General features: G+C 39.7%; 1 protein-coding gene across 1 annotated transcript in view; it reads left to right on the forward strand.

Moving 5' to 3' along the window:
• SNX30 (sorting nexin family member 30) overlaps window positions 1-20,236 on the forward strand; it is a 54,642-nt gene extending 34,406 nt beyond the window's left edge. The window contains exons 2-9 of the mRNA XM_089488585.1: window positions 2,142-2,330; window positions 6,936-7,046; window positions 10,452-10,610; window positions 12,500-12,695; window positions 13,274-13,473; window positions 16,393-16,479; window positions 17,869-18,021; window positions 19,778-20,236. Of these exons, the coding sequence (XP_089344711.1) occupies window positions 2,142-2,330; window positions 6,936-7,046; window positions 10,452-10,610; window positions 12,500-12,695; window positions 13,274-13,473; window positions 16,393-16,479; window positions 17,869-18,021; window positions 19,778-19,837 (1,155 nt within the window). The 3' untranslated portion in view covers window positions 19,838-20,236. The remainder of the gene's footprint in view (window positions 1-2,141; window positions 2,331-6,935; window positions 7,047-10,451; window positions 10,611-12,499; window positions 12,696-13,273; window positions 13,474-16,392; window positions 16,480-17,868; window positions 18,022-19,777) is intronic.
• The last annotated feature ends 6,647 nt before the right edge of the window (window positions 20,237-26,883 follow it).

Consider the following 26,883-nt stretch of genomic DNA (forward strand, 5'->3'; position numbering starts at 1 on the left):
CAATGACAATTAAAAACATACCTCAATTTGGAAGGTGGTACTGCTCCATCTTATAAAACAGAGGTGTTTGCAGTTCTTTTTAAATCTGAAAATTTCCTTTGAAATCTGCAGAGAGGTCATTTAGAAAATGGTGAAATAAAACGTTCCACTTTCTTTCTTTCTATAGAACCGACTTCTAAGGACTCACCTCCACCTCATATTAACCTGAGATGCTTTTAAACACTCTTCTTGAAAAAATACTTCTCACGTTGCACTGGCTATTTTGTTCTAAGAGTAATGCTTAAACTTGAAGCTGTGAATCTGAAAAGAAACATTGCTATGCTGTCACCATCTCAGTCTTTTATTACCATCACATTTGAAAACATACCTTAAGTTACCTGGAAGGTGTTACCAGTCCTCCTTATAAAACAGATCTATTGTAGTTCTTGTTAAATTCCTTTTAAATTTGAAAATTTCCTTTTAAATCTGCAGAGAGGTCATTTAGAAAATGCTGAAATAAAATGTTAACCATGAAAAATATTTCTTATAATTAGGTTGAAGAAGCTATTTTTAAAAAAGGCGTTAACAAGCACCAATAACCTGCTTTTTTTTCCAGGACCTGCTCTGTAGAGACTTACCAGAAACTTGATATTCATCGGAAATACTCTTTCCTCTTCTAGAATATCTTTTTTTCTTTACTGTGTTTTATATCATATCCTTTAAGACCATGGGAAATCACATCATTTTTCTAGACAGAGGATATTTGGAGAGCCAGGCAATCTAAAAGATAGAGTTTGGCAACTCACCTCAGCTGCTGGATCCCTTTGCTCCCATCTCCTTGGGAATCTACAACTGTTCATTCTAGAACTGAACTGCCAGCCTTGCCTTTTGTTCTGCGTATTTGAGAAGGAACAGGGCCTCTCTGGTTATTCCACACTGATTGCATCATTTTGCTTCCATCTTCTGAGTAGTGGAGGCCCATTAAAGAACATCACTTTCTAAGCTTTGGCTATTCTTACATCCCAGTATCCTTGGTTTTAGACAAATAAAAGAAATATATAGAAAGTTCACTTGGCTACATGAAGTTTTGGAGTTTTGATGAGGAAATGGTTGGTTGGTTTGGGTTGTATGTCTCCTCCCCCCATTTTTGTGGTATCTAACACAAATGCACGTCATATTTTCTCTTCTCTTATTTTGTGCTGAATCTCCACCTCCTTTAACAGAAAAGTGGCTCCCAAGAAATGCCAGGTGTCTCCCATGAAAGCTCCCTTCCTCCTTCCCCTTGCTTTCTAAGCTTGATGCATCACTAAAAGCTTTATGAATGCGCCTCAGCAGAAACATCACCAATTTCATCACAATCACAGTGTGCAAATGGCAAAGTGTGGGGGATAGGGAGACTGTGGAAGTTATTTTTTAATGTTGTTTTATTTTATTTAATATCCCACCTTTTCCTAATATGGGACTCAAATGGTTTGCAATATGTTAAAACAAAACAGCTAAAACAAGATACAGGTTGAGTCTACCGTATCAGGAATAAAATCCGTTTTCCAGCGTGAACAGAATGCATTCTCAAATTGTTAGTCTTTATTTCAGCAGTAGAGTTTGAAAGCCTTATACAGAGCTTGTGGGATTAAGGATGGGTAGCAGGAAATGCTGCAGCAGGCCTTGATAAAAGATATTTTATCATAAGCTTCAAGATTTGAATATGGCGGGAGGGGATCAGTATGTTTGGCTGAAAGCCATTTCTAGAAAGGTTATTATACATATAGGTACAGGATAACTGGGCTCTGCTAATGTGAACTTTTCTGGTTCTGCAAAGGAAGTTCATAGATTGAATCTTGTGTGATCCTGGCTTAGTAGGTGTCTTTAGGTAAGCCACTGTTCCTTGATCTCTGACAATCATCTTGTATGTTAGGGAGACCAGTATTGTTACTGAGTCATAGAGAACTACAAAGAAATGCACATGAAGCCCTTGAGCAACCAAAAGGTCTCTAGAGATGCTTAAGTATTACTAATCATGCATGAGGGTTCAGAAAAATGAATTGCATTTTTTCCCCCTCTGACCTTTAGATGATATTTTCTAAACCAATGTCTGACTCTTCTTTGTTTCTTCCTCCCTCCCCTTCCCTTCCCCTACACCTGACTGCTTTTCTTTTCTCCAGGATCTCAGTTTACCCAATGGTACTCCAGTAGACACTTCCAGCCCAGCATCTTCCTCTTCACTTCTTAACAGGCTGCAGCTGGATGATGACTTGGATGGAGAGATGAGAGACCTCTTTGTCACAGTTGATGATCCAAAAAAACATGTCTGTACTATGGAGACTTACATCACGTACAGGGTCACGACCAAGGTATTAACAATAGAGCCTGTTTCCTACTTATAACAGGTTATAGTCTAGGTCTTTCATTTCTTTAAAAATAATTTTTATTAGCTTTGCCTCCCTGTCAAACAACCCCCCCTTTTTTTATCTTGTGTATTCGGCCTCTGTTTAAGTGAGCAGCTTGTCACCTACCAGCTGCTATTGAACTGCATCTCCCATCATTTCTTACTGTTGCTTATGCTGGTTAGTGCTGATGGGAGTAACTGTCCAATAACATCTGGAGGGCTGCATGATTCCTGTTCCTTATTTAGTTACTTGAGGTGTTCCATAACAATATTATGAAAAAACTTCCCTGTATATGCCATGCTGTAGACTTAACTAATCTGTTGCCCTTCTGATGTACTGGGCTGCAACTCCACAGTCATTCCTAACAAGTATGGTCAATGGCCCTGTTGATTGGAAACAATGAGAATTGTAGTCAACCCATCTGAAGGGCACTAGACTGGGGAAAGGTGCACTATTGTGTTTCTTTTACTGTGGTCTCATGGCTGTGGGCCAGTATGATATGCGTTTATCATAATTAAACAATGACTTCTTTTTGGTTGAGTTTTATAACTGTTAGTTTATTATTTGAGGCAAACTAATCCATGCTTTGAATCAGCCCTAATATTTCCAAGATTGTGCTCCTCACTATGGGGGGACACTAATGATGATAGGATTTCCTTAGGGTAGTCATAAGTCAGAATGAGTTTAAGGCACAGAACAAAACAAATAATGTTTGTATGAGAATTACCATGTGGCTCTGGTTTACATATATATATTCTATCTTTCTAATTTCTTTCTTCTGTATACTTGATAGGCAGCCAAACGTATGAACCTACTCCTTGAAATTAATATTATTATCATTTATTTATGTAGTGCCATTAATTTTCATGGTGCTTTACAGGTACAATAAATGAAAACAGGTAATCCTGCCAGGGGTGTACAGTCTAAAGTGTGTGCATACACATATACACAGAGGGAAGAAGGAGTAATTTAAAAAACCTATAAAATACAGTTATAAAGCTAATTACTTAGGAAAAATACAAAAAATACAATATAAAACCAATGCATATAATCAAATATACAGGATTATAAAACAACATTAAACAAAAGTTCCAGGACAAAAAAGAAGTACACTAAAAGCAATGGTAGACCATGCAAAAAGGATCTGTGAACCCATTTCATGGAAGATGAATTGAAGCACCTACACTGGGTTCTACAGGCTAATGGTTACTCCAGCTCCGACATCAGAAGGGCTGCCAGACCCAGAAAAACCTAGAGGAGTGAAGACAGGCAACCACCCAAAGGGAAGGTATTTTTAACATACATCAAAGGAGTCACAGATAGTATAGCGAAACTGATGAGGAAATACAACTGCCAAATGATCTACAGATCGACCAAGAAAATCCAGCAAATGCTGTGCTCATTGAAGGACAGGAGGGACCCTCTCACGTCTGCAGGAGTTTACCACATAATGTGAAGCTGTGGACAAGTGTACATAGGGAACACCAAATGCATTGTTCAAATGCGAATCAAGAAACCCGAGAGACACTGCAGGCTGGGCCAGCCACAAAAATCAACAGTAAGTATCAGAACACGCTGTAAGCCATCCTAGGCATAAAATGCTATTTGAAAACACTGAAATTCTGGACCATGCCAGCAACTATCAGGTCAGAATGCACAGGGAGGCTATTGAAATTCACAAACACCTGGACAACTTCAACAGAAAAGAAGAAACCCTGAAAGTAAACCAAGTTTGGTTTTCAGTCCTGAAAAACACTGAAATCAGGACTCCGCACCTGCAGATAAACATCACCCAGGGTCAGGGGTTTTTCCCAGCAGACACTGGATCACTAATTAAATAGACATCCTGAGGCCTTGCCATTCAACAACTAACTAACACACAGATTTATGTGTATATTGCTTCCTTTTAAGCAAAGGATCACATAGTATATATATCCCACTCACTTCCATGCCAGCATTCTCTGAAGATGCCAGCCACAGGTGCAGGCAAAATGTCAGGAACAAATTCTTCCAGAACATGGCCACATAGCACAAAAAAACCACAAAAAACTACAAAAGTTCCAAATGCTTTAGAAAATAGGAAAGTTTTTGTTTTTGTTGGTGGTGTGTGAGGAGATATATAGGTTTTATCCAAACTGTAGGTCCATTACAGCCACACACACATGTTGGTTGGCTGTTGTAGCAGGCTTTGCATAATAGGCATGCACGTGTAAAGCAGCTCATTAACTGGTCAGCTTGTGTCGAGAAGTCTTGCTGTTTCCACTATATTACCACCAACGTAGTGTAATGATTAGTGTGTTGTACTGAGAACTGGAAGGACTGGGTTCCAGTCCCCCTTCACAGGCTTGTTGTGAATATAGATTAAGGAAGAGTCATGTACATCACCTTGAGTTCCCTGGAGGAAAAGTAGGATACACACACACACCCCTAGAAATAGCATGGCATAGTGGTTTGAGTGCTGGACTGCAATTCTGGAGACCAGGGATCGATTCCCTGCTAGGCCATGAAACTCACTGGGTGAGTTTGGGCAAGGCACACTCTCTCTGCCTCATGGGAAGTCAGTGGAAAACCTCTGAATAAATCTTGCCAGGAAAACCCCATGGTAGGTTCACTTTAGGGTTGGCATAAGTCAGAAGCAACATGAAGGTACACAACAACAAAATAAGTATGCATTGCGTGTGTCTACTGGAATGGGTTTTATATGTGTGTGCTCTTGGCAGCTCTGTGTCAGTAAAAGAACCGCCATGGAAGCATTTTTCCATGGCACCATCCTCAGTGTCTCCAGCAGGAATTACTTTTAACTTATTTGTATTTCGCAAATTTCATTTTTAAAGTCATCTCAAAGCAGTTAGCAATAAAAACCAGATAGAATCAAACGAACTGCTAAAAATAAAATAATGTTAACAGTTCTTTAAGATATATAAAGCCCAATTCTTTAAAATATAGAAAGCCCGTTCTTTATAATAAAGTAATATACTCTCCTAATTGTTTATATTGTCCTAGCCTGCTTTATTGTGTGTTCTCCACCTTCAAATCTTTGGAAAGGAGGCAGGATAATACACAGTTTAATAAAGAAAATTTAAAAATCTGGGATTACTGACAGTGTCAACTAGTGGTGGCTGAGATAGTAGGTAATGAACTGGCAAGTTGGAAATCATTTGCATAGCCTTGCCTTTATAAGCAGTTTCAGTAGTTGTTTGTAGGTTATTAGATGTAGATGCAGCAAAGCTTTTATTTTGTTTATAATGTATGTAGTGTTGTGTTCTAACCTTATATGGTTAGATGGGGTTTTATATTATGATTTTTTTTCATGTTTGAATAAAAATTATTATAAAAAAACCCCAATATTGGTGCCTGCTGGCTTCTATGACAGTGGGTTGGTGATTCTAACCTGAATTTTAGCCTAGATTTTAAAGGAGATGCTCAAGGTGCAGAATTCTATCCCCCAAATAGGTTCAGACCTTGGATAGCTCTTTTAAATGTCTGAACTGTGTCATAGGAACTAAGCAGTTTCTGTTCCTGGGCTGCTATCGACAAAGCAGTTTCCCTTTGCAGAATGTGAAACTCTAGTAGGCAGTGCTGTACTGTTCATCAATGTTACCAAGGACAAATGACTTGTTTTGACTTGAACTGCTGATGAGCATAGTTTAGGCAAACTGCTGATTAATATATTTTTGGAGGACTCTTCTCCCCACCTTCCCCAGTATTGGTTACATTACAAAAATTCGATCTTAAAAAAAAGAAGGAGCTGCTTTGTGGATGTGTGAAAGAGCCTTTTACATGGCACATGTAATGCAATAAATGTACACCTGATTGTGGAGAAAAAAATTGTGTCCTTATGTCCTATTTGAGACGGATGATTGACTAATCCACAGTACTTTGTAATTCTTATTGGGAGTCACAAAATACTCCAGAATCCACTCATTTGTCAGTTTAAAAAAAACAAACCCTTGGCATATGAAGGTTAAACAATTTTAATTTGTTGTAGCTTGTCTTTTGGAACAAATCATAGAATTCAGTACGAACATAGAAATGTTACCTGTTTATTTCTCATAAATATGTCCAGAAAGAGGGTGTGTGGAACTGTCTTCAATGATATAGATAGGCAAGATAATTTTTTAAAGATGAACTTCATGGTGTTTTTAAAAAAACAAAAACAAAAACAAGGAACATTCCATTCAAATAACTCAAAGCAGAATCTTTCATCAAGCACTTGTACAAGTGTAATATTGGAAAGTTCCCAGTTTATGTATCACACACTGCCAGAGGCATGAATACTAAATTTTGCGTTTTTCCTTCTCCGATTGCCCAAGTGCCTGAGCTTGAGGTATGATTTATGCATTTAAACAATGAAACAAAATGATGGCAGTGTATGCAGCATCTGGAAGAAAATGGAATCTTTTCCTTAGCATCTAAAGAAAGTATCTTGTTTTTGTTAATTAGATGTTGCATAGACCATCTTCTTTAGAGGATGTACAGGCTCATCCAACTGCAGCATTCTTTTGACTTACCATGACTACGCTTGCTCTTCTTCCCTTTTCCCTTTTTGTCTTGTTCTTTCGTACCTAGACCACACGAGCAGAGTTTGACTTGCCAGAGTATTCCATGCGACGAAGATACCAGGATTTTGACTGGCTCAGGAATAAATTGGAGGAATCCCAGCCGACTCACCTCATTCCCGTAGGTAGTAAGCCAGGGCCACCCGTTGTTGAACACTTAACTGTTCTGCTTTAAAAAGTGCACTTCTTCTGGTTTTACAGCAGTAATGGATTCAAGGTGTGTACAAAATGCGAAGGTTGATTCCGTAATTCTGTGGTAGAAAGCACACATGGAGCTCTCTAAAACAATCTTGTGTTGCTTTAATTTAGCTTAAGTAGCATTGTACAGCAGAGTGGACATGTATTTTAGTTGCTTGCCAACAGTTTCCTCGACACTATATCCTTTTGCTCAGCTAAAAGCATGGCTTGGCTTAATTTCTTGAAACTCCATGGGCTCCTGAAAGATGCATATTTGCTGTGGGCATGTGCAAAGTTTATTGGGTTGAAAATAGTACAGTATAGGACACAGGTACTCTATTTTACGTGATCATTTTTCAGCTACCATACCTAATACTACCTTCTTTTTGTAGACTGAGTTATAAAATGAGCATTCCTCTTGGATTTTTAAAAGGCCGAACTTTGCCTGTGGTGATCACTGGGATTTTATGAAATATGTACTCTGTCTACTTCAATTATTTTTGAATTAAGACTATTTCCTGCTTTCACTGGCCTGCTGGGTTGTTGATGATGATTGAAAATTGCCATTGCTAAAATTAAATGAATTTTCAAAATGCAGTTCTGGGAAGCACTTGCAACATGTGGCTGCTTACGTGTACATGAGCAATAAAAAAATCAGGATTCAAAAGTGCATCAAAGTAGGTATTCTGTTATTTATTTCTAGGGCATTTATATGAGCTAGGTGCTTTATTTAAACTGAAATAGAGAGTGAATGGCACCATCTATAGACCTTTAATCTCAATACCAGGCATTTAAAGGAAAGGACATGGAAGGAAAAGAGAGACAAGGGAGGCCATTCTATCAGAATAATAATATGATTATTACTAGGATGCAGGTGTTAGCTCTGGTGTCAGCCCTTGATCTGATATCAGCCCCCCCCCCTGCCCCCCAGTAGTCTGAACTGTGTTATGTTCATAGCAGTGAAGTCTTTGATGCTGTTTCACTGATGCTTTGGCTTTGAATATTCATTTGTTTAGAAAACAAAGAATTGGCAATCCAGTTTATGTGTTAGAAGGGAATATACAATGGGCCCTTGGTATCTGCTGGGGTTTGGTTCCAGGACACACACCCATACACATGTATAGCAAAACCTGTGGATGCTCAAGTCCCACTATGGTACAGTAAAATGTTGTCCCTTGTATAAAATGACAAAATAAAGCTTTGCTCTTTGGGATTTATATATTTTTAAAATACTTTTAAGCCATGGATGCTCGAATCCATGGATATGGAGTGCAGATGGTATTCTGTTTTGACTGGGTTCAGAACTTTGCAATGGAGTGGTCAATGGAAACAGATCCCAGAAGGATATTACCGTATATGCTCAACTATATGTCGCCCTCATGTATAAGTGTAGGGTAGGTTTTGAGACCAAAATTATGGATTTTGATATGACCTGTGGATAAATTGAGGGTAAAACTAAGGTGCATGTATGAAAGGATCTAAAGGATGAAGCAAGGAAAACAATGCCAAAGAACTTACAAAATTCCAGGAGGCATAACTGTTTGTGCTCACACTAAAGGCTGGATGGATGAGAGAGTAGAGGAGGGTCAGTGCTTCCAGGACAGATTATGCTCTTGCCTTTCACCAGGAGATGGTTCCTTTTTAAATAAGAGTTAAAGTACAGTACTTACATTGAGCCATGGGTAAGTCAACTCTGGTTTTGGGATCATTCTTTTTTTTACTAAAATTTCTAAACTTCTACATAAGTATATATAGTAAGTTAAGAGGAAGGCATTCCAGATATAGACTGAGAGGACAGAACCTAAAAGAGAGTACAGAGTACATGAAAGAGAAGATTAGAAGAAGAAAACTAAAGCAAGAAATGCCACTGGATATACTTCATGACAATTAAGATGAATGTGGGTCAGCATGCTATGAGAGGAAGAAAGAAAAATGGTGGACAGGTTAGTCAAAAGATGGTGTCCCTAAAGGTAGCTGAACAAATTCATCTGATAAATCAGTGGGGGGTGAAGGTAATGAGAGAGATGAAGGGAGAAGCCAAGGGGGTGGGAAAAGTAGGATGAGAGTAGAACTAAATATAGAGTCTGGAAAGAGGAATTCTCTCCAGTTGGTTGGAAATAATAGGCAGCTCTTTAATTTCAGGTTTTCAGTTATATGAGTTACAGTTCCATGAACTCACAGCTACATAATCTGTCTCTGAGCTAGATACAAGGGTGTCTTATTTCTTTTATTTTTCTAAATCTCTCTCCTTTCCAAAGGTATTTATTGTGGCATTCACCAAAGAAGAAAAGACATACCTAACAGATACAAATGTAGTAATGCAATCTATTAAAATTATTAATATTGCCTTTTTGAGTTTGAACATTGATAAATTTTTTTCTACTTGCTATTACCAGATTTTCCTAAGGTATTACTATATCCTTTCCCCCAATTTCTTAGAAATCATCAAGTGAAACTGGCTGCTTTACATGCACTCTTGCCAATTTGCTTTTGGAAGAACATTAAAGACGTTGATGGCCTAGCTATGCAAATACTTAAAGTTCTTTATTTTTAGAATGCAGTTAGCTATAAGGAGAGCAATCAGTAAAAAAAAATAAGTATTACTAAATTACTAATCACTTAATCCAGTTATTTCCCAACTAGAATACACACAGTGAATCAGTGGGAAGTTGGTAAGCCAACATTTATACAAATCTCATTGAACCAACAAGGCTGCTCTAGTAGAGACTAACAATAGGATTTAACTCTGAAGTCCAAAGCTCATCTGTGGAATATCTGCTCTGTTTATGAAAGGCCACAGATAATGAGTCAATGAGGTTTCTGTTCAAAGGATTTTTCCTCCAAGGGCTAAGGGAAATATTATAGAGCTAGTTCAAGTTAAATTACACTGAGCTCTGAGGCTAGCTGGTCCCAGTGTAAAAGGGCTTTTCTTAATGTAGACTGCCATTTGTACAGAATGTTTCCCTCTCTCGTTCTTTTCTTTTCAGCCTCTGTTACTGGTGGAATATCGTTAAAAGAAATGTTGCATTGTCATTGCATGTATGAAGCAATGTATCCAAATTTGATCTCCAGCACAAAGAATGATTACTGTGTTTTTATATAATATTGTTTCAGATGTAGTGTCAACATTTACATTTCTGTGCTTAATAACTATTTAATTATTCCATAGGTTGTGTGCTTGCCCGCTGTTTTCAAAGAACATGCATATTTATCCTGTACAGGTGCTTGGTTACATTTCACACCGCTTGTCTTTCAATCCTTTGCAAGAATGGCTGTTGATTGCTACTAAAGGCAAAATACATGTTTTTAATTTTATCTCTCTGTGACTTTTTTCTACTCCCACATCCAGCCCCTTCCAGAAAAATTTGTGGTAAAAGGAGTTGTAGACCGCTTTTCAGAAGAATTTGTTGAGACAAGGAGAAAGGCCTTGGATAAATTCTTGAAAAGGATTGCAGATCATCCTGTGCTTTCTTTCAACGAACACTTTCATGTGTTTCTTACTGCCAAAGTAAGTGAACTGCATCCATGTAGAAAGGTATATTGAGAGGTGGAAAAGATTCCTTGAGAGGCTATAAAAATAAACTTTAAAGCACCACTGTTAACCTCACCAGATTAACATTTCTTTTAAACCACAGATCTTTATGTTTTATGGGGTACATTGATTTTTTACGAAATGCTGTAGTTGCTTACACAGCACATTAGAAGCTAGTCAGAGTACGCTGGATGGAGGGAAACTAACATCTTCACAGTGTGGAAGAAAATATGACTGAATGAGCTTCTTTAACCATCAGGAAGAGGGAATCTATTTTGAACAACGTATAAGAAAAGGTTTACAGGATCAGGCCAAATGCCTGCCTGCTTCAGCATCTTTCCCTCCCAGTGTCCAACCACAGGTCCAAGAGGGATGTGAGATACATAGCTTAGGGATGTGAAAAACTCTGTCTTGATTTTGTTTCATTTTTCCAAATCCTGTCTGCATATTCCTTCCATATGGAAGTTCCTCCCATATAGAAATTCATATGCCTTTTCCAAATGCATGTTCTGTATAATGTTGACTTTTTAATTTTTCCTAATGTATGTATTTCTATGTGTATTTTCCCATCAACTAAAAAGTCTGTGAAGTTTTAAAACTGAACATAGAATCACAGAATTGAAACAGACCATAAGGGCCATCCATGTTTTTTGTCACTCACATTTTAATAAGTGTGGATAAGAAATATTCTACAAGCCTCCCAAATGTGCATATTTCTGAGGCAAGGTGAATTTCAGTCAGAATTTTGACAGCACTGAAGTTCTTTTCCATCCCTACTCCAATATTTACTGTCATGTTATATGCAGAATTGTGCTGCCTTGATCCTGGCAGTGTACAAATGTCATTAATAACAGGAACCCTTGATAGCTTTATCTTCCATCACATGTCTAATTGCCACAACCTATGGTGATTCTATGGCTAAACTCTCCTTTGTCTTTGTCTCAGACTCTTGTTTGTTAAAAATATCCACTTTAAAATCAAAGTACTGATTGTGCACCTACTATTTATCTTCACCATTCTTATGAGATATCCTTTCATATTACACAACAGGTTTGTTGTTTTGTAGTTTTTGACTTGTATCAGTATGGGATATGGCATCAATATCTTTTTAACCACCTGCTTGTCTGAATCATTTAAGTAGGTGCTGCAGCCCATAGTCCAGTGTTATGTATACACAGGATTACTGTTAAAAATAAGTCTCTGGGAATCAAAAGTGTTCTGGAAATGTTCTTCATATGGAGGAGTCCATAGTTTAGTTCTACTTTTTGTAAAGCATACATCAAAATTAGACTGTAATACTACTTCACTTCAGGCTAAGGAACCATTATGAGTGAGAGCAGAACTTAACTATAGAACTGGGAATCTGCTTTGAAGCAAATTTATTTCTCTAGTTTAAACAGAATAGTCTAATTTGTAGTTGTGAACCATTTACACATCACCTGAGTGCTGTAATTCTGTGCAGGGATGATAGATAGATAGATAGATAGATAGATAGATAGATAGATAGATATTTTAAAAATTAAAAAGAGAGAGAGAGTAAAATCTGTTCTTCACACAGATGTTTAACATCTACATTTCTTTAATTAAGCCTAGGGATTGGTTTTGATTTTCTGCCTCTTTGTTCGATACATTTATGATTAAAGCATAAATCTTCCTCATTACATTGTATGCCTGGTGAAAGCTTAAGAGAAAATCAAATCTCTTTTAGCTTCATTATAAAAAGGAGTCAGATCTTGGTAGTGGTGTTCCTGGAGTTTCTTCTTCGTGTTTCTCAACTTGGAGAAATTTTGTGTTGTTCAATTTCTTCATGAACATGAAAGATGAAAATATAAAGTAAGCCTGCTTAACTATTCTGTCACCACCAGGATCTTAATGCTTATAAAAAACAAGGAATGGCCTTGCTTTCCAAGATGGGAGAATCAGTAAAATATGTCACAGGAAGCTATAAACTAAGAAGTCGACCATTGGAGTTTGCGGCCATTGGTGACTACCTGGATACGTTTTCTCTGAAGCTTGGAACTATTGATAGGATAGCACAGAGGATAATAAAGGAGGAAGTTGGTGAGTAGTACATGCAGTTTGCCTTGTAATGCCATTCATTTTGTACTGCTTGAAGGTTTTATAAAGGGTGTGTGCTGCATTCCATGTTCCAGGGTTATGTATAAGCAAAGTTATTGCTAAAAATGAGACCCTGGAAATCCAAAATTATGCTGTACTTCATAAGAATTGGTACATTTCCTATAGAATGTTTAAAGTGTTCTAGCAGTGTAGCAAAGATTGGAGAAGGATTCATCCACTCTTGGATGTAGTTTTGTGATTTCATGTTGCAGAAAGAGCTATGTAGAAGGATTTTGGGGATCATACTGAATCTGCAGAGTGTCCAGTTTAGAATAAAGAAATTCCTCCAGACAGATAGTTCATATCTTCTAACTCTTACATTATAACACATTACTTAATTATAACATTCTTCTATACCATCTTTTCCAGCTTTTGAAAGGTTTTTCCCCCCTGACAAGATTTTGCCAAACATGAGATGTTTGTCATTTGAAATTTAGATTTGTGTCTTGTAAAAAGAATAATCTCTGGTACATTGTTAAAATTCAGAAATTAGCAATTCTGGCTCTCTTTTTCACTTGCAGAATATCTGGTGGAATTGCGAGAGTATGGTCCTGTATACTCAACCTGGAGTGGGTTAGAAAAGGAGCTGTCAGAACCTTTGGAAGGAGTGTCTGCCTGCATTGGGAATTGTTCTACTGCTCTTGAGGAACTGAGTGAAGACATGACAGAGGACTTCTTGCCTGTTCTAAGAGAGTATATCCTGTACTCAGAGTCCATGAAGGTAACATGGGACTTGTGTGAGGCAGATGTTCCTGTTAAAACATGATCAAAAGATCCTTTAATTCTATGGGTCACATTTAGAACTGCAGGAATCAGACTGCTTTCTTTGCAGACCAATTAGTTCTTAGTTAGATCCATTGGTTCAAATGGTTTAATCCAGCAGTACTTTGGCTTTCCAGAAACTTTGGCTTTCCCAGAATGGCCATTGGCCAAGATGGCTGAGTTTTCTGGGAGCTGAAGTCCAAAACACTTGAACGACCAGAGTTTGGGAATCACTCATTCAGTGCATAGAAAACACTTTTCCATAATGGTAATATAAACCATAAAAGCAAACTAGCGGTGTAGCACAACACACAAAGTCTGAAAGCAGGAAGACCTGTTTGATCCTAAGCTTTTTGATCTCTGGTGCTTGATCCTAAGTTAGTTGGGCTGTGTACTCAAGCACCAGTGCCTTGAACTGGTAGCTCAAAGCCAATCAGTGCAGTGCTTTTGGGATCCACGGTCCTACCTAGCTGCCTCACTTGACAGCATTATAGACTGGAAGATGTAGCTGGTTTAGGATGAGAAAGCATATTGCAGTAGTTTATTGGTGTGAATAATAGATTATGAATGGATGAATTATCTTAGCCAAGTAGCTGACGGAGCAGCTGTAGCACACACACTCCTTGCAACTGTGGCCACATGTTGTTCTAGCCACAGCTTTGTGTAAAGAAAGAGCACTTGGAAAGTACAGCCTTAAGAGCAGTGATTCCCAGACTCTGGCTTTCCAAGTGTTTTGGACTTCAGCTCCCAGAATCCCAGATCATTGGCCAAGATGGCAGAGACTTCTGGGAGCTGAAGTCCAAAAACCTGGACGACAAGAGTTTGGGAATCACTGCTTCAGAGTGAGTGCAACACTATCCAGGACTCATTCTCCACCTAATTCATGGACCTGAAAGCCACTTCCCTACAGCACTTCCACCTCGTCAAGATTCAGCTTCAGTTTATTGGTCTTTAGCTTTCTAGATCACTGTCTCCAAGCTCTTGTCTCAGTACTTACCCAGATTCTTTTGATTCAGATGGGAGAGTAGGAGTTATGAGCTTTTTCATGCTGATAACATATCCCAAATCCCTAGATGACAGGTCCATTGCAAATTTCCCAGCATAGCCAATGATGCAGCTCTCCATTGTCTCTGTTGGCTAAGACTGATGCGGGTTGCAGTATAACCCAAAATCTGGTGGACTGCAATTTGTCCACTCTGGTACTGATGTTAAACAGTAGGTATGTAGAAATGTACATCATGCCGTGACTTTGCATAGTGTGGTTAAATGGAAGCCTTTTTTAGCTTTAAAGATGATTAAGCACCAAGCCAACTACCCTTAGGGATGGATGGGAAAGTTAATGCTGGTATTAACAAATTGCTTAACTGAATGAAGGCTGAGGATGTGTCCTTTGTTTCAGAGGCTGTGATGGACATGCTCTAACTCTTGGCTGTCAGATTGGATGAACAACAGCAGGGAGATAGTGCTTATACTGTGGGGTGTAGAAAGGAATTTTAAAGTGTTTCTCTTCCTTTACCTTTAAAGTATGACTGTGTGCTATGTACAAAAATGCTCTCCCTGGAACTGACCAGAAAGAGGATTTAGCTTATTGACTGGAGAGGCACGCAGGAGTTTAAAGCATGTGGCACACTGCTTTCAGTCTTTCAGCATGAAGACAGGCATATATGTCTTGTCTGTTGGCCTTCACACCTTTGCCTTATTTCCAGAGCTTTTTTGGCCATTGGTCTTTTTTTTTCTTTTCCATGCTCCAGTGAGCATGGCTAATGGCCATGCTGGCTGGCAGATTCAAAGAGTCATAGCCCACAAAAGAAATGTTTCCAAGCTCTGCTTAGAAAAGATCCATGTTAACATTGTTTCCTCTACCATGGTGCAGTTTCAGAGAATTCACATATGTCTACTGCTTGAGAAGCTTACTCAAATGTGTGCCTCTGATACACCAGTTATAACATATACATTATGTGAAGCACAAAAGGCCTGTTAATTTTAAATGCTATTAATTGTTTTAAAAGCAGAGCAATAGGAACTATTGTGATGAAATAAAATACATTGGGCAGAGATACTATAAACAGTCCCCAGTGGAACGTTTAAATATTAGGTAAATGGAGTTACCTTGAAATATTTATGATTTTTTTTTTGTGTTAGAGTAGTTTAAAAATATGCTGAAGGTTTTTTCCCCCCTTATTCTTTTTTCTTTCATTCAGCAGTCCAGTCCTCCTGTCTCTGGCGAAATGACAATCTCTCTCTCTCTCTCTCTCTCTCTCAAAAAACTGAAAATACTTGCTATCAATAATGCATTAGCTTTAGTATACTGTTGGGACATTACATGATATACACTGTAAGAATATATAACCTTTTCCCCTCTTTTGCAAAGCTTCTCTTTGTAAATGAGTGGAAGTCTCTGACTCAGATGCTTCCTTGCTGACACTTAATTAGAACTTGGATTAAAAAAAAATCATGTTTAAGCACAATACCCAGAATCCCACAGCTAACATGGCTAATGGATGTCCTGGCTGGGAATTTGGGGAGTCAGCTAGCCCCAAATACCTTTTTCCAGCCTCTGCATTTAAACTCAAAATTTGCAAGCACAGTTGAATTAATGTGTGTAATTTCTTTTCAGGGATAGTAGTGGGTAGAAGACATGCTTTGCATGCAGAAAGTTCCAGAGTCAATTGTCACACCCTGTTCATTTGTTTTTAAAAAGGGTAGGTGGCGTGAAAGAACCTGAGAGGCACTGGTTTTAAGTGATTTGATATTGGCTTTGTTTGACTACCTATTAAGTGACCACAGAGAGAAAAATTGAAACTCATCTGTAATGGACAGCCTTGACCTTTGCATCTCCTTTAATTGCAATATATGTTTCTTACCCTCCCTTCCTTAGAATGTGTTGAAGAAAAGAGATCAAGTTCAAGCAGAATATGAAGCCAAACTAGAAGCGGTAGCCCTCAGAAGAGAAGAACGCCCCAAGGTTAGCATGTTTGGAATATCTCTTAAAAGTTGTTATTAGTAGTGATAAGTTATGTGTAATTAATTCCTTCCCCAGCAATGAAATATAAGCAAATGAACATCATGAGGAGGGTAACTTCACAAAGTTCGTTTTCTGGTTATAGGGAGTGGTCTCACTGAATGATGGAGCAGAAATATCACTTAGTTGCTGCTTTGTGCTGTTTCCTTATGCTTTGTTGTGCTGTTCATGCAGGGATGAAAGTGGAAGTGATGATAGTGTGTTTTGTGTCCAGGTTTATTATTTGTATCATTAGGTTTTTACAGAAGACAACCAAGAAGTAACTCTTTTTGTGAAGTCGAAGGCTTTCATAGCCAGCATCCATAGTTTTTTCTGGGTTTTCTGGGCTATGTGGCCATGTTCTTGAAGAGTTTATTCCTGACGTTTCGCCAGCATCTGTGGATGGCATATAGAAAGATGCCAGCCACAGATGCTGGCGAAATGTCAGGAATAAACTCTTCAAGAACATGGCCACATAGCCCAAAAAACCCACAAAAAACTATAGTAACTCTTTTTCATTGCTTTTGAGAACTAGGAAAATAAAGTTACCTCTCAAATGTAACTGTAATGATAATTAATTAACTGTTTTGGGGGTTGTGGAACTTGGTGTAATTTATTGCTTTTTTTAAAAGCAACTCAGGAAACATTCAGCTTCTTAAAAGTAATTGTCTTTTATAAAACTGTACTATTGCGAAGATACATTAGGCCAAAACTTAGCTATTTTTAAAAAATATATATAATTAGATGCATTCTGTCAGTAACTTTTATTTATACTATTGAAATAGAACATTCTGTCCAGAAGTAAGAGATGTTTTCATGCTTGAGAGATTTCTGGAGAATAGAGTACACTGGAGGGAAGATTGTTGCCTTTATACCTTGCTTAAGTACCCAGAAGCTACTCCTGTGGGAAAATATGTACTAAGCAAAATTGACCTCCTGGTTAATTTATTGCAAAATACCTGAGCTTGTCCCTACTCCACTGAAAATCCCCATTATTATCTTTTGATATGTGTTCCCTCTGTGTTTGAGTTTGTTTTGCCCTTTGTGAGCTATGATTTTCACTGCCACTCCCAAACCAATTTTAGAATTAAGCTCTAAATATTTTCAGAGAAACAGTGCCAAACTACAGTGGCTGTGTTAACTGAGAGGGAAATGTTTAGATGCTGTCAAGAGTCCATGAGTATCTACTTAAAAGCAACTGTTTGTTGGTATCTTTACCTCTGGGAAATCTTATGATGTGAACACATGTGTATGTATCCTTTCCCTTAGCTTTTTTGACCATGGATTGAGGAGATTAAGCAAGACAATTCTTTAATCTTTAGTAGTGCTGAGAGATCATTTCTCTGTCTCCAGGTGCCCACAGAAGTTGAAAAGTGTCAAGACCGAGTGGAGTGCTTCAATGCGGACCTAAAGGCAGACATGGACCGATGGCAGAACAACAAGCGGCAAGACTTTCGGCAGCTACTCATGGGAATGGCAGATAAAAATATTCAGTACTATGAGAAGGTAATTCTCCAAAGCAATCCCTGGAAACAGAGGGACAACTGAATCTGTCTGAGTGGCTGGTTTGCCCATATAGCCGCTTAATTCAGTTGAGTTTGACCATGATGCAGAGTTCTTCCTAAGGATCATAATCCATTCAGCATTTTTTTCACTGTTGTGATATTATTCAAAGTTGGATAGGAACATTTGCAAATAGTAGTGTTTCTGTTCAGCATTTACCAACTGTTAGGGAAGCTGGATTGGTTGGCCATTAAGAATAAAGAAAGCTGCATGCTATTCAGAAATGTTTCCACAGTTATTTCAAAACTGGATAGCACCTTATTTGATGGTAGAGCCCTTGCCCAAAAGTGGTGGAAACCTGCCTGTCAGTACCGGACTAGCTGTGCCACTAGTCTGACCCGTCATACAAAGCAATGCATAGATTTTATTAAAACTGTCTTTGTTTTAGATGCCATTTGAGCCTTGTTCTCACTGGTATTTCAATGGACCATTGATTTTGCAAATATATATCATCCTTTCAACAATCAGTGAAATGGTTTAAAATTGAGCTGTTGTGGAAAGCTTTCTCACAGCCAGTTTAAGCAAGATACAGGGCAGGGACAAAGCCTGGCATCTTACTTAAAAACTTTGTTAGCTGGGTATTTCACATACTCCCTTATCTTGGAAGTGATCCATGATCCTACTAGTAGTGCATATAGTGGTATGTACAAAGGGAGTGTGACTCTCATGCCATTTGAAATGCTGTACATGTGGACACTCTTCTTATGCCCTAATGCTTGCAGTTTTACAAGTCTAGGCTACTTGAAACATGTTTCATTTCAAACGTTCTGTTTCCTTTAAAGAGAAATTCTCCAAAGATGGTGGGAATCAAGAATATAGTTACTGTGTGTTTTAGCTGCTGATGTCTGATCTGTGATCAGAGCTCTGGTGTGTGGCAGAGCTTGAAACAGTTAAAACACCCAGAATCCTTGCAGCCATCATGGCTTCTGGGGGATTCTAGATGCTGCAGTCCAAAAAAAAAAGCAACTTTTCCAAGCTATGAGTAATCCTGTGTGGCCATAAACCTGTTGACAATGGTGTAAAGATAGAACTGGCTTTGGGAAAAAAGCCTTGGGCCAAATGGCATTATCATAAAAACACTAGGGGAATTATCAGAGGAGGCACTTAACACGCTGGAATCGTTGCCCAAACACTTCGGAAGCGTGGAGGTGGGATAGCCAGTCATGCTTCTGAAATGTCGCTGAAGCACGTCCCACTATTCTTCCGACAACAAATCGTTTGCAGAGCAACCATTTCTGTAATAACGGGAACTGCCATTATTATAAAAATGGCTGCTCCGTGAACGATTCATCGACAGGAGAAGAGTGGGATGCCTCAGTGATGCTTCAGAAGTGCGACCGGCTATCCCACCTCCGCATTTATGAAATGTTTGGGCAACGATTCGAGCATGGTAAGTGCCTCATATGATAACCCCCCAGGCCTTTTCTAGGCTGTTCAGACAAAAATATGTTGCTCCATGCATGAAAGGTACACAGAGCATTCTGTGCAACCTAAGGTATGAAGAGGAGGGTCTACAACAGTGTAGGGAGGGCTAATGGGATGAACTGGAAGGGCATTTTAAGTGAAATGCTTCTGGCAGCTACTGCATGGTCGTTCAGCCATTGTTGCTTAAATACTTTAATTTACTAATTGCTGATTTAAAATTGCCACATAGATTCATTTGTTTACTGGTGTTTATTCTGTCTTTGCATTAACCTAGTGCCTTACGGCGTGGGAATCAATTATACCTCTATTGCAAGACAAGTCTGAGACCAAATAAGAAGTCACATCTCCCACTCCCCATTTTTTCCTACACCATGGACCTTGGACTGTGTACACAGCCGTACCACTACCACGAAACATACTGGATGGAACTCTATGCACTGTTTGGTGGAATATCCCCAACCCCACCCCACTTTGGAGGAACACTGTCTGTTCTGAACCTTGGGACTGGTCAACTTGAAAATGTTGGAACTAGACATTTTTTGCCACCTGTTTATTAAACCATCTGAACTGTCCCAGTGAACTCCTACTCCATGAAACTCTCTGGAAAGCAACCACAATGACAGCAACAACACAAGGACTGTTTCTTTTGTTGGACCACTTTATATTGAATGAAGCCAATTGAGTGGAACACTAAAATAATAATGATGATAATAATAAAAACTCTTAAATGCAAGGTGCCAACATGACATATTTTATTGATCCCCCTTTTCTTCTTTAGCCAGGTAAGGGCTAGTGGACCATGGAACAGCTGCACTTACTGCTTCAGGACCTTTTGGTTCTTCTCCCCCTTCATGTATGGAAAAGGAACTATGGCTGTTAGGGGCTACTTCCCAGATTCTTGAAGGTTTCTCTGAATTAACCTGGGCTTTTCTGTGGTGTGTGTATGGGAGGGCAGGGAAGGGAAGGGAAGGGCAGATGATAAGGGCAAGAGATGGTATGGTCTTGGTTGAATGTATTAGAAACTTGTGGAATAGTCATTAGATAATCTTTGTTGTCTTAACCTGTGGGTATGGCATGTAGTCCATGTTGTTCTGCAGTCTCACTAGCCGTTTCTTGGGGGTAGCAAAGGGATGGTATTGTGTGTCTGTGCACAGGGCTATTCACTTTTTTCTTCAAAAAATAAAATAAAAAGCTATATAAGTTCTTGGTTTCTCTCTTCAGAGTATTTGGTATGATTGTCATAGAATAAATGTTGATTCCTGGTGCCACAATTATTTTCACCTCATAGTTTAGTTCTCACTCTGAAAATGGTCTTATACAGTTGGCTCTCCATATTTATTGGTTCTGTATGCACGGATTGAATCATCCATGGCTTGAAAATGTATTTTATTTTAGAAAATCTAGAAAGCAAACCTGTATTTTGTCATTTTACATAAGGGGACACCGTTTTATTACGCCTTTGAATATAATGGGACTTGAGCAACCACAGTTTTTGGTGTTCACAGCTGGTCCTGGAACCAAACCCCAGAGGATATCAAGGGCCCACCATATGTCAGGGGCTGGGGTGGGGAGTGGAATGAAGAAGGCTAATATTATTTATGCATATAGTAATTTGAACATTTATTTTGTTGACCAAATGGAGAAAGCTTGTGAATATCAGTTTTCATTTAAAAAAAATTCTGTCCAAACTTAATAGTTTGGACAGAAACCTTTGTAAGAAAGAAGCACCATAAAATTCATGAGTGATCTAGTGTATCTCTTGTGTTTATTTTATAAGAATGTCTTGGTTTACAATACGATGCAGTACAATACAATACTATTTTATTTACGGTCTTTGACCAAAGTATCTAAAAAATGTACAAGTGTTAAATGTTAATATAAAAGTGCTTGAAAGGCTCACACTCAAAAACATGATTACTTTTTAGTCAGTTGTTAAGCCAAGAGATTCTTATCTTACAAGAATTCCTTGGCTTAATAACTGACTAAAAAGGAATCATGTTTTTGAGTGTGAGCCATTCAAGCACTTTTATATTAACAGCAGATACCAATTCTTATACCATTTTAAAGTCTAGCAAATTTAAGGAGCTGTAAAGGTTTGAAGACTAGAACTGGGTATCTCTGGTGACATTTTACAATTTATTATGGCATAATAAATCTGTGCCACAATGCTTACTCTGTGCTATAGAGCTAAAACCAAGACCACAGCCTCCCCTCAGGTTCATGCTTTACAGTTAGAACAGCAAATGTACTGCTATATAAATATTACTGTGTAAATATAGTTGCCTCTTTCCCACCATCCACTGCTACTGAGTACAATTTACAATTTTGGCAAGGATGTTGAAACTGTTAAAATATCAGATACCTAAAGTACACAAAAGGCAATTTAAAGCTTCAATATTATGGTTTGATAAATAATAATCTCCCTTTCAGTCATTTTCTCAGCAGCCTCCCAAACTGCGATTTCACTGAAGAGACTGAAATGCTTTTGTGTGGTGGACACCTGAAGTAAACATTTGACAAACCACTGCCTGTTCATTTTCTGTATTTGGTCCTCAACTGCACGTCTCTTTCTAGTAGCACTGTGGGAGACTTTTTTTTTGGTTCTCTTGTGCAAGGCCTACTTAGGCCTTCAAATAGTGCTTGTTACATCCAGCTTTTGCTAAAGGCTTGCTAATTTAAAACAATAATTTAGACACTTTTCAGCCTGTGGTACCCAGTTGTTGGACCTTGCAGCTGTGGTAGTGTGCAGAGCGCTCCATTTCAAGAAGTGGTAACATGTTTGCTTCATTAACTACCATCCATTTCAGCTTTTTCATGTTGGGTTTTGTATGTTTTGCTTACTCCAAGCAGCACTCACTTAGGAGATTATCGCACTGGGTTCTGAGAACGTTCTCATCCCGTGATGAGAACGGAACGCATTTGAGTATACCGCACGTATGTGTTCCAATCGGGTTCTCAGAACGCTTAAATGTGTTCCAAATGTGTTCCAGGAGGGTACAGATATGAATGTGTTCCCAGAGAGCTGAAACGTGATGAGAACGTTCCAACAGAAGTGTGTGCGATATTCTTATCCGTTCTCAAATCCGTTCTCTCATTCCTCCGTCTCCTGATTGGCTGAAAGAATGACAGGCAGGGAGGGAGGCAGGCAGGCGAGCGACTGCAGTGAGGGAAGGTGTGTGTGTGTGTGTGTGTGTGAGGGGGGAAAGAAGGAGGGAGGGAAGGGAGGAAAGTTGGGACAAGTGAGAGAAGAGGAAAGAAGGGAAAGAGAGAGAAAGAGAGAGGGAAACAGGGGGGCCAGAGCAGAGAGCAAGAGGGAGAGGGTCTGGCTGCTTCTGCGGGGGCCTCTAGTGTCATGTCCAGTGGGGCTCCTGTGCTGTCACAATGCAGGTGGCAGGGATGCCCAGGACCTTCTCCTCCTTCCCTCCAGGAGGGAACCCACAAAAGCTCCTCTGTTTGGAGCACCACACAAAAGCAAGCAAACAACTCCCAGAATTCCATAGCAAAGAGCCAGACAAGAGTTAAAGCGGGGAGGGAAGCTCACAACCTGAAGTCACACATTACATGCACACACACAGGAGGAAATGGGATGACAGCAGAGGACTCTTCTTTTCTAACCGGTTTAAAGAGCTGCAATGGCTGCAGGGGCTCTCCCCTTGGTCCAGTCCCCTCCCTTTCCCTCCGCTTGAAGGGACCTCCGTGGAGCTCCCTTAAAGCCCAGGCTGCCAAGGAGGGGACTCTGCCCTTGGCCCATCAAGTTACATAAGTTTTATCCTATTTTCTTCAAACATATGCCAGCATATGAAGCCCCAGCGTTTTATAGGGGCTTGCCTTCCTTCCCTCCCAAGAGAATCCTCGGACTCCCTTCGGAGGGAAGACAAGATGGGAGGGGGGGATGCTTGCCTTCCTTTCCTCCCAAGAGAATCTTCGGAGGGAAGACTTCTCAGTGAGGCTGAGAAGCACTCTCCCAGCCAGAGTCCCTAGGCTTACTGAAATCCCCCACCTCCCTTCCCCATAGAAATCAATCCAAAAACTGAGTTTAAAAGGAGCAGAGGCAAGCCCTTTGGGTCTGCATCTGGGAGAGATTTTAAACTCCGTTTTTGGATTGATTTCTATGGGGAAAGAGGGGAGAGGGAAAGATGGCAGGACATCCCCATAGCCAAGCAAGCTCTGCCTCCTCAGATGAAGACCCATAGGGCTCTCTGCTCTTTAAGCTCCGTTTTTGGATTGATTTCTATGGGGAAAGAGGGGAGAGGGAGAGATGGCAGGACATCCCCATAGCCAAGCAAGCTCTGCCTCCTCAGATGAAGACCCATAGGGCTCTCTGCTCTTTAAGCTCCGTTTTTGGATTGATTTCTATGGGGAAAGAGGGGAGAGGGAGAGATGGCAGGACATCCCCATAGCCAAGCAAGCTCTGCCTCCTCAGATGAAGACCCATAGGGCTCTCTGCTCTTTAAGCTCCGTTTTTGGATTGATTTCTATGGGGAAAGAGGGGAGAGGGAGAGATGGCAGGACATCCCCATAGCCAAGCAAGCTCTGCCTCCTCAGATGAAGACCCATAGGGCTCTCTGCTCTTTAAGCTCCGTTTTTGGATTGATTTCTATGGGGAAAGAGGGGAGAGGGAGAGATGGCAGGACATCCCCATAGCCAAGCAAGCTCTGCCTCCTCAGATGAAGACCCATAGGGCTCTCTGCTCTTTAAGCTCCGTTTTTGGATTGATTTCTATGGGGAAAGAGGGGAGAGGGAGAGATGGCAGGACATCCCCATAGCCAAGCAAGCTCTGCCTCCTCAGATGAAGACCCATAAGGGCTCTCTGCTCTTTTTTAACCTCCGTTTTTGGATTGATTCCTATGGGGAAGGGAGGTGAGGGATTTCAGTAAGCCAAGCCTCCCTTTTTCCTCTTTCCTGGGAGCAGCGCCTCTCCCGAGCCGTCCAACCTCTGAGTGGCGACGTCATCAGAACACAGCCCACAAAACGTAATACAGCAAACCGTTCTGAGAACGGTTTCGCTGTGCGGTAAAATGCAGTTCTGATCACGTTCTGATCACGTTCTAGTTTACTAATGCAGTAATATCTGTTCCAGGAACATTCTCATCACGTGATGATAGGAACGTTCTCAGAACGCAGTGCGATAATCTCCATAGATTATATTGCAGAAAAATCTCCCCAAATAATCTGAAATGTAGGATGGATTGTAAAGATGCCAAACTTGTGGAGTCAGTCTCCCCGAACCTGGTGAGAGTTGGCTGCTGCTGCTGCTTTATCCAGCAAGTGTGGCATTTTGAATGTTCTGTGATCTGCAAAAGGAAAGGGATACTGCATGGATGGTACTCCTATCAACTCTAATCTATTTTCCCCACCACAGATAGGCATTTTCTGTGGAGGGGGATAACTTCAAAACAGACCAAAATAAAATTCATATTTCTGATCCTGGCTCATTTGTTAGGATTTTCATGTACTGTGTATATACTTGAATATAAGTTGACTGCATGTTTAAGTCAAGGGCATGTTTTGGGGCCAAAATTATGCATTTTGATATGAGCCATGGATAAGTCGAGGGTAAAACTTAGGGGCATGTAACAAAGGATGTGAAGGATGAAGCAAAGGACAATGATGCCAAAGAACGTACAAAATTCCAGCAGGTGTAGCTGTTTGTGTTCACCCTAAAGGCTGGATGAATGAGAAGGGAATTGCAGTAAGTGGTGAAGGTGCGATGTGTGGGGAGATGAGCAGGCATGGCAGGGCCAAGAAAATGCACACGTATCAAAAAGGATAAAAAGGCAAAGAAAATGGTGAGTACATCAAGCCTTTAACTTGAATGTGATAACTTCGCCTGATTTTATTCCAGAAAAAATGACAAACACGGACAAATGTCTTATTCAGATCCTTCAAAGCTTGATTCCTCTTGGTGCTCCTTTGAGGGAAAGCACCAAAGAGCTTCCATGACCACCATTGTTCCACCCAGTCGAGAAGGCGAGAAGCGGCATTTTGGTAGAGAGAGTAGAGGGGGTTAGTGATCTTTTCAGTAGTTCTGGAATGGACCAAACTCTTGTAGAATTAGAATCATAGAGTTGGAAGAGACCACAAGGGACATCCAGTCCAATCCATTCTGCAAAGTCATAGCACTTCAAGGAATTTCAGAAGATGCAGAAGATGCAGCACTTGCGACGATGGCCATCTGGCCTCTGTTTGAAAACCTGCAAAGGAGACTCCACTACCCTCTGAGGGAGCGTGTCCCACTGTTGAACAGCTCTTACAGTCAGGATGTTCTTCCTAAAGTACTTCCTCTCACCTGTTGGCATTTCTACTCTGGTAAGGAGATGGTTCTTTTTTGTTTCTTTTCCTTTTTTTGATAAGAGTTAAAAGTGTTGTCTCAGATATTAAAAAGAATGAGGTCCAGGACCACTTGTTATTGCAATGACTCTAGAGTCCAGATTATTAATCAGTACCTTAGCAGCTGACAAAGAATAAATTGGAGAGAAAAGCTGATCTAATTTTGGGACTGCATTGATAAAATGACAAAGAACTTGATAGGAACTGCCAATTAAAGCCATCAAAACTTTAAAAAAGATCTAGAGCTTTAAAAGCTGGTTGGAAACCTGAAGGCTACAATAATTGATAATAACAAAGAACTTGTATTGGGTAACCATTACAAAAAATAAAACTGACTAGGGTGTATATTATTTATATATTTATTTAAAGCTGTCCAGTCATAATCCTAGCCTCCTGGAGCTTTAGAGAGGAAAAGCGAATTTGCTTTCATCTTCAAAGGCCTGTTACAGACTGCCAAAATAAAGCTGCTTTGGGTCTCCTTGGAGGTATGCTCTTTAAATGATGCATGGGTCCTAAGAGTCCAGAGGTCGCACCAAAGCCACACTCCATTCCTAAGCACTGCAGTGCAGCTTTGGTGCAGCTTCCGGATTCTTAGGATGCATGCATCATTTAAACAGCATACCTCCAAAGAGACCCGAAGCAGCTTTATTTTGGCAGTCTGTAACAGGCCAATGTATCCTTTGTGACAAGTCTTGAAAAATCATCACTGGGTTATTCTTATATTTTAAGTTCTTAATGGAGCACAACCTCCTAAGAAACTTTTCTTTCTTTGGGAAATGAGCAAAGCAAACCACAACGTCTCTGGCACCATCTGCATCCTTGGGCTGTACTCCTGCAACCCTGTGACAACTTCCAAAATCCTCTTCACTGAGAACTCTAGCAATGAAGATGTAAACCACTGTGCCACAAACTCTGTTTCCCCATTCTGCATCTTCAGAAATGCCTTTAATCTGAATATTAATTCTGTCATTACAATGTTAAGTCTCCACCAATTTTAATTTGGCAATTGGGTTTTCACTTTTTAAAAAAATTGAGAATCTTTTTATGAGA

The sequence above is a fragment of the Sceloporus occidentalis genome, unplaced genomic scaffold (assembly GCF_023333645.1).
Source record: "Sceloporus occidentalis isolate IW3139 unplaced genomic scaffold, rSceOcc1.0.p SCAF_1, whole genome shotgun sequence".
Classification (NCBI taxonomy): Eukaryota; Metazoa; Chordata; class Lepidosauria; order Squamata; family Phrynosomatidae; genus Sceloporus; species Sceloporus occidentalis.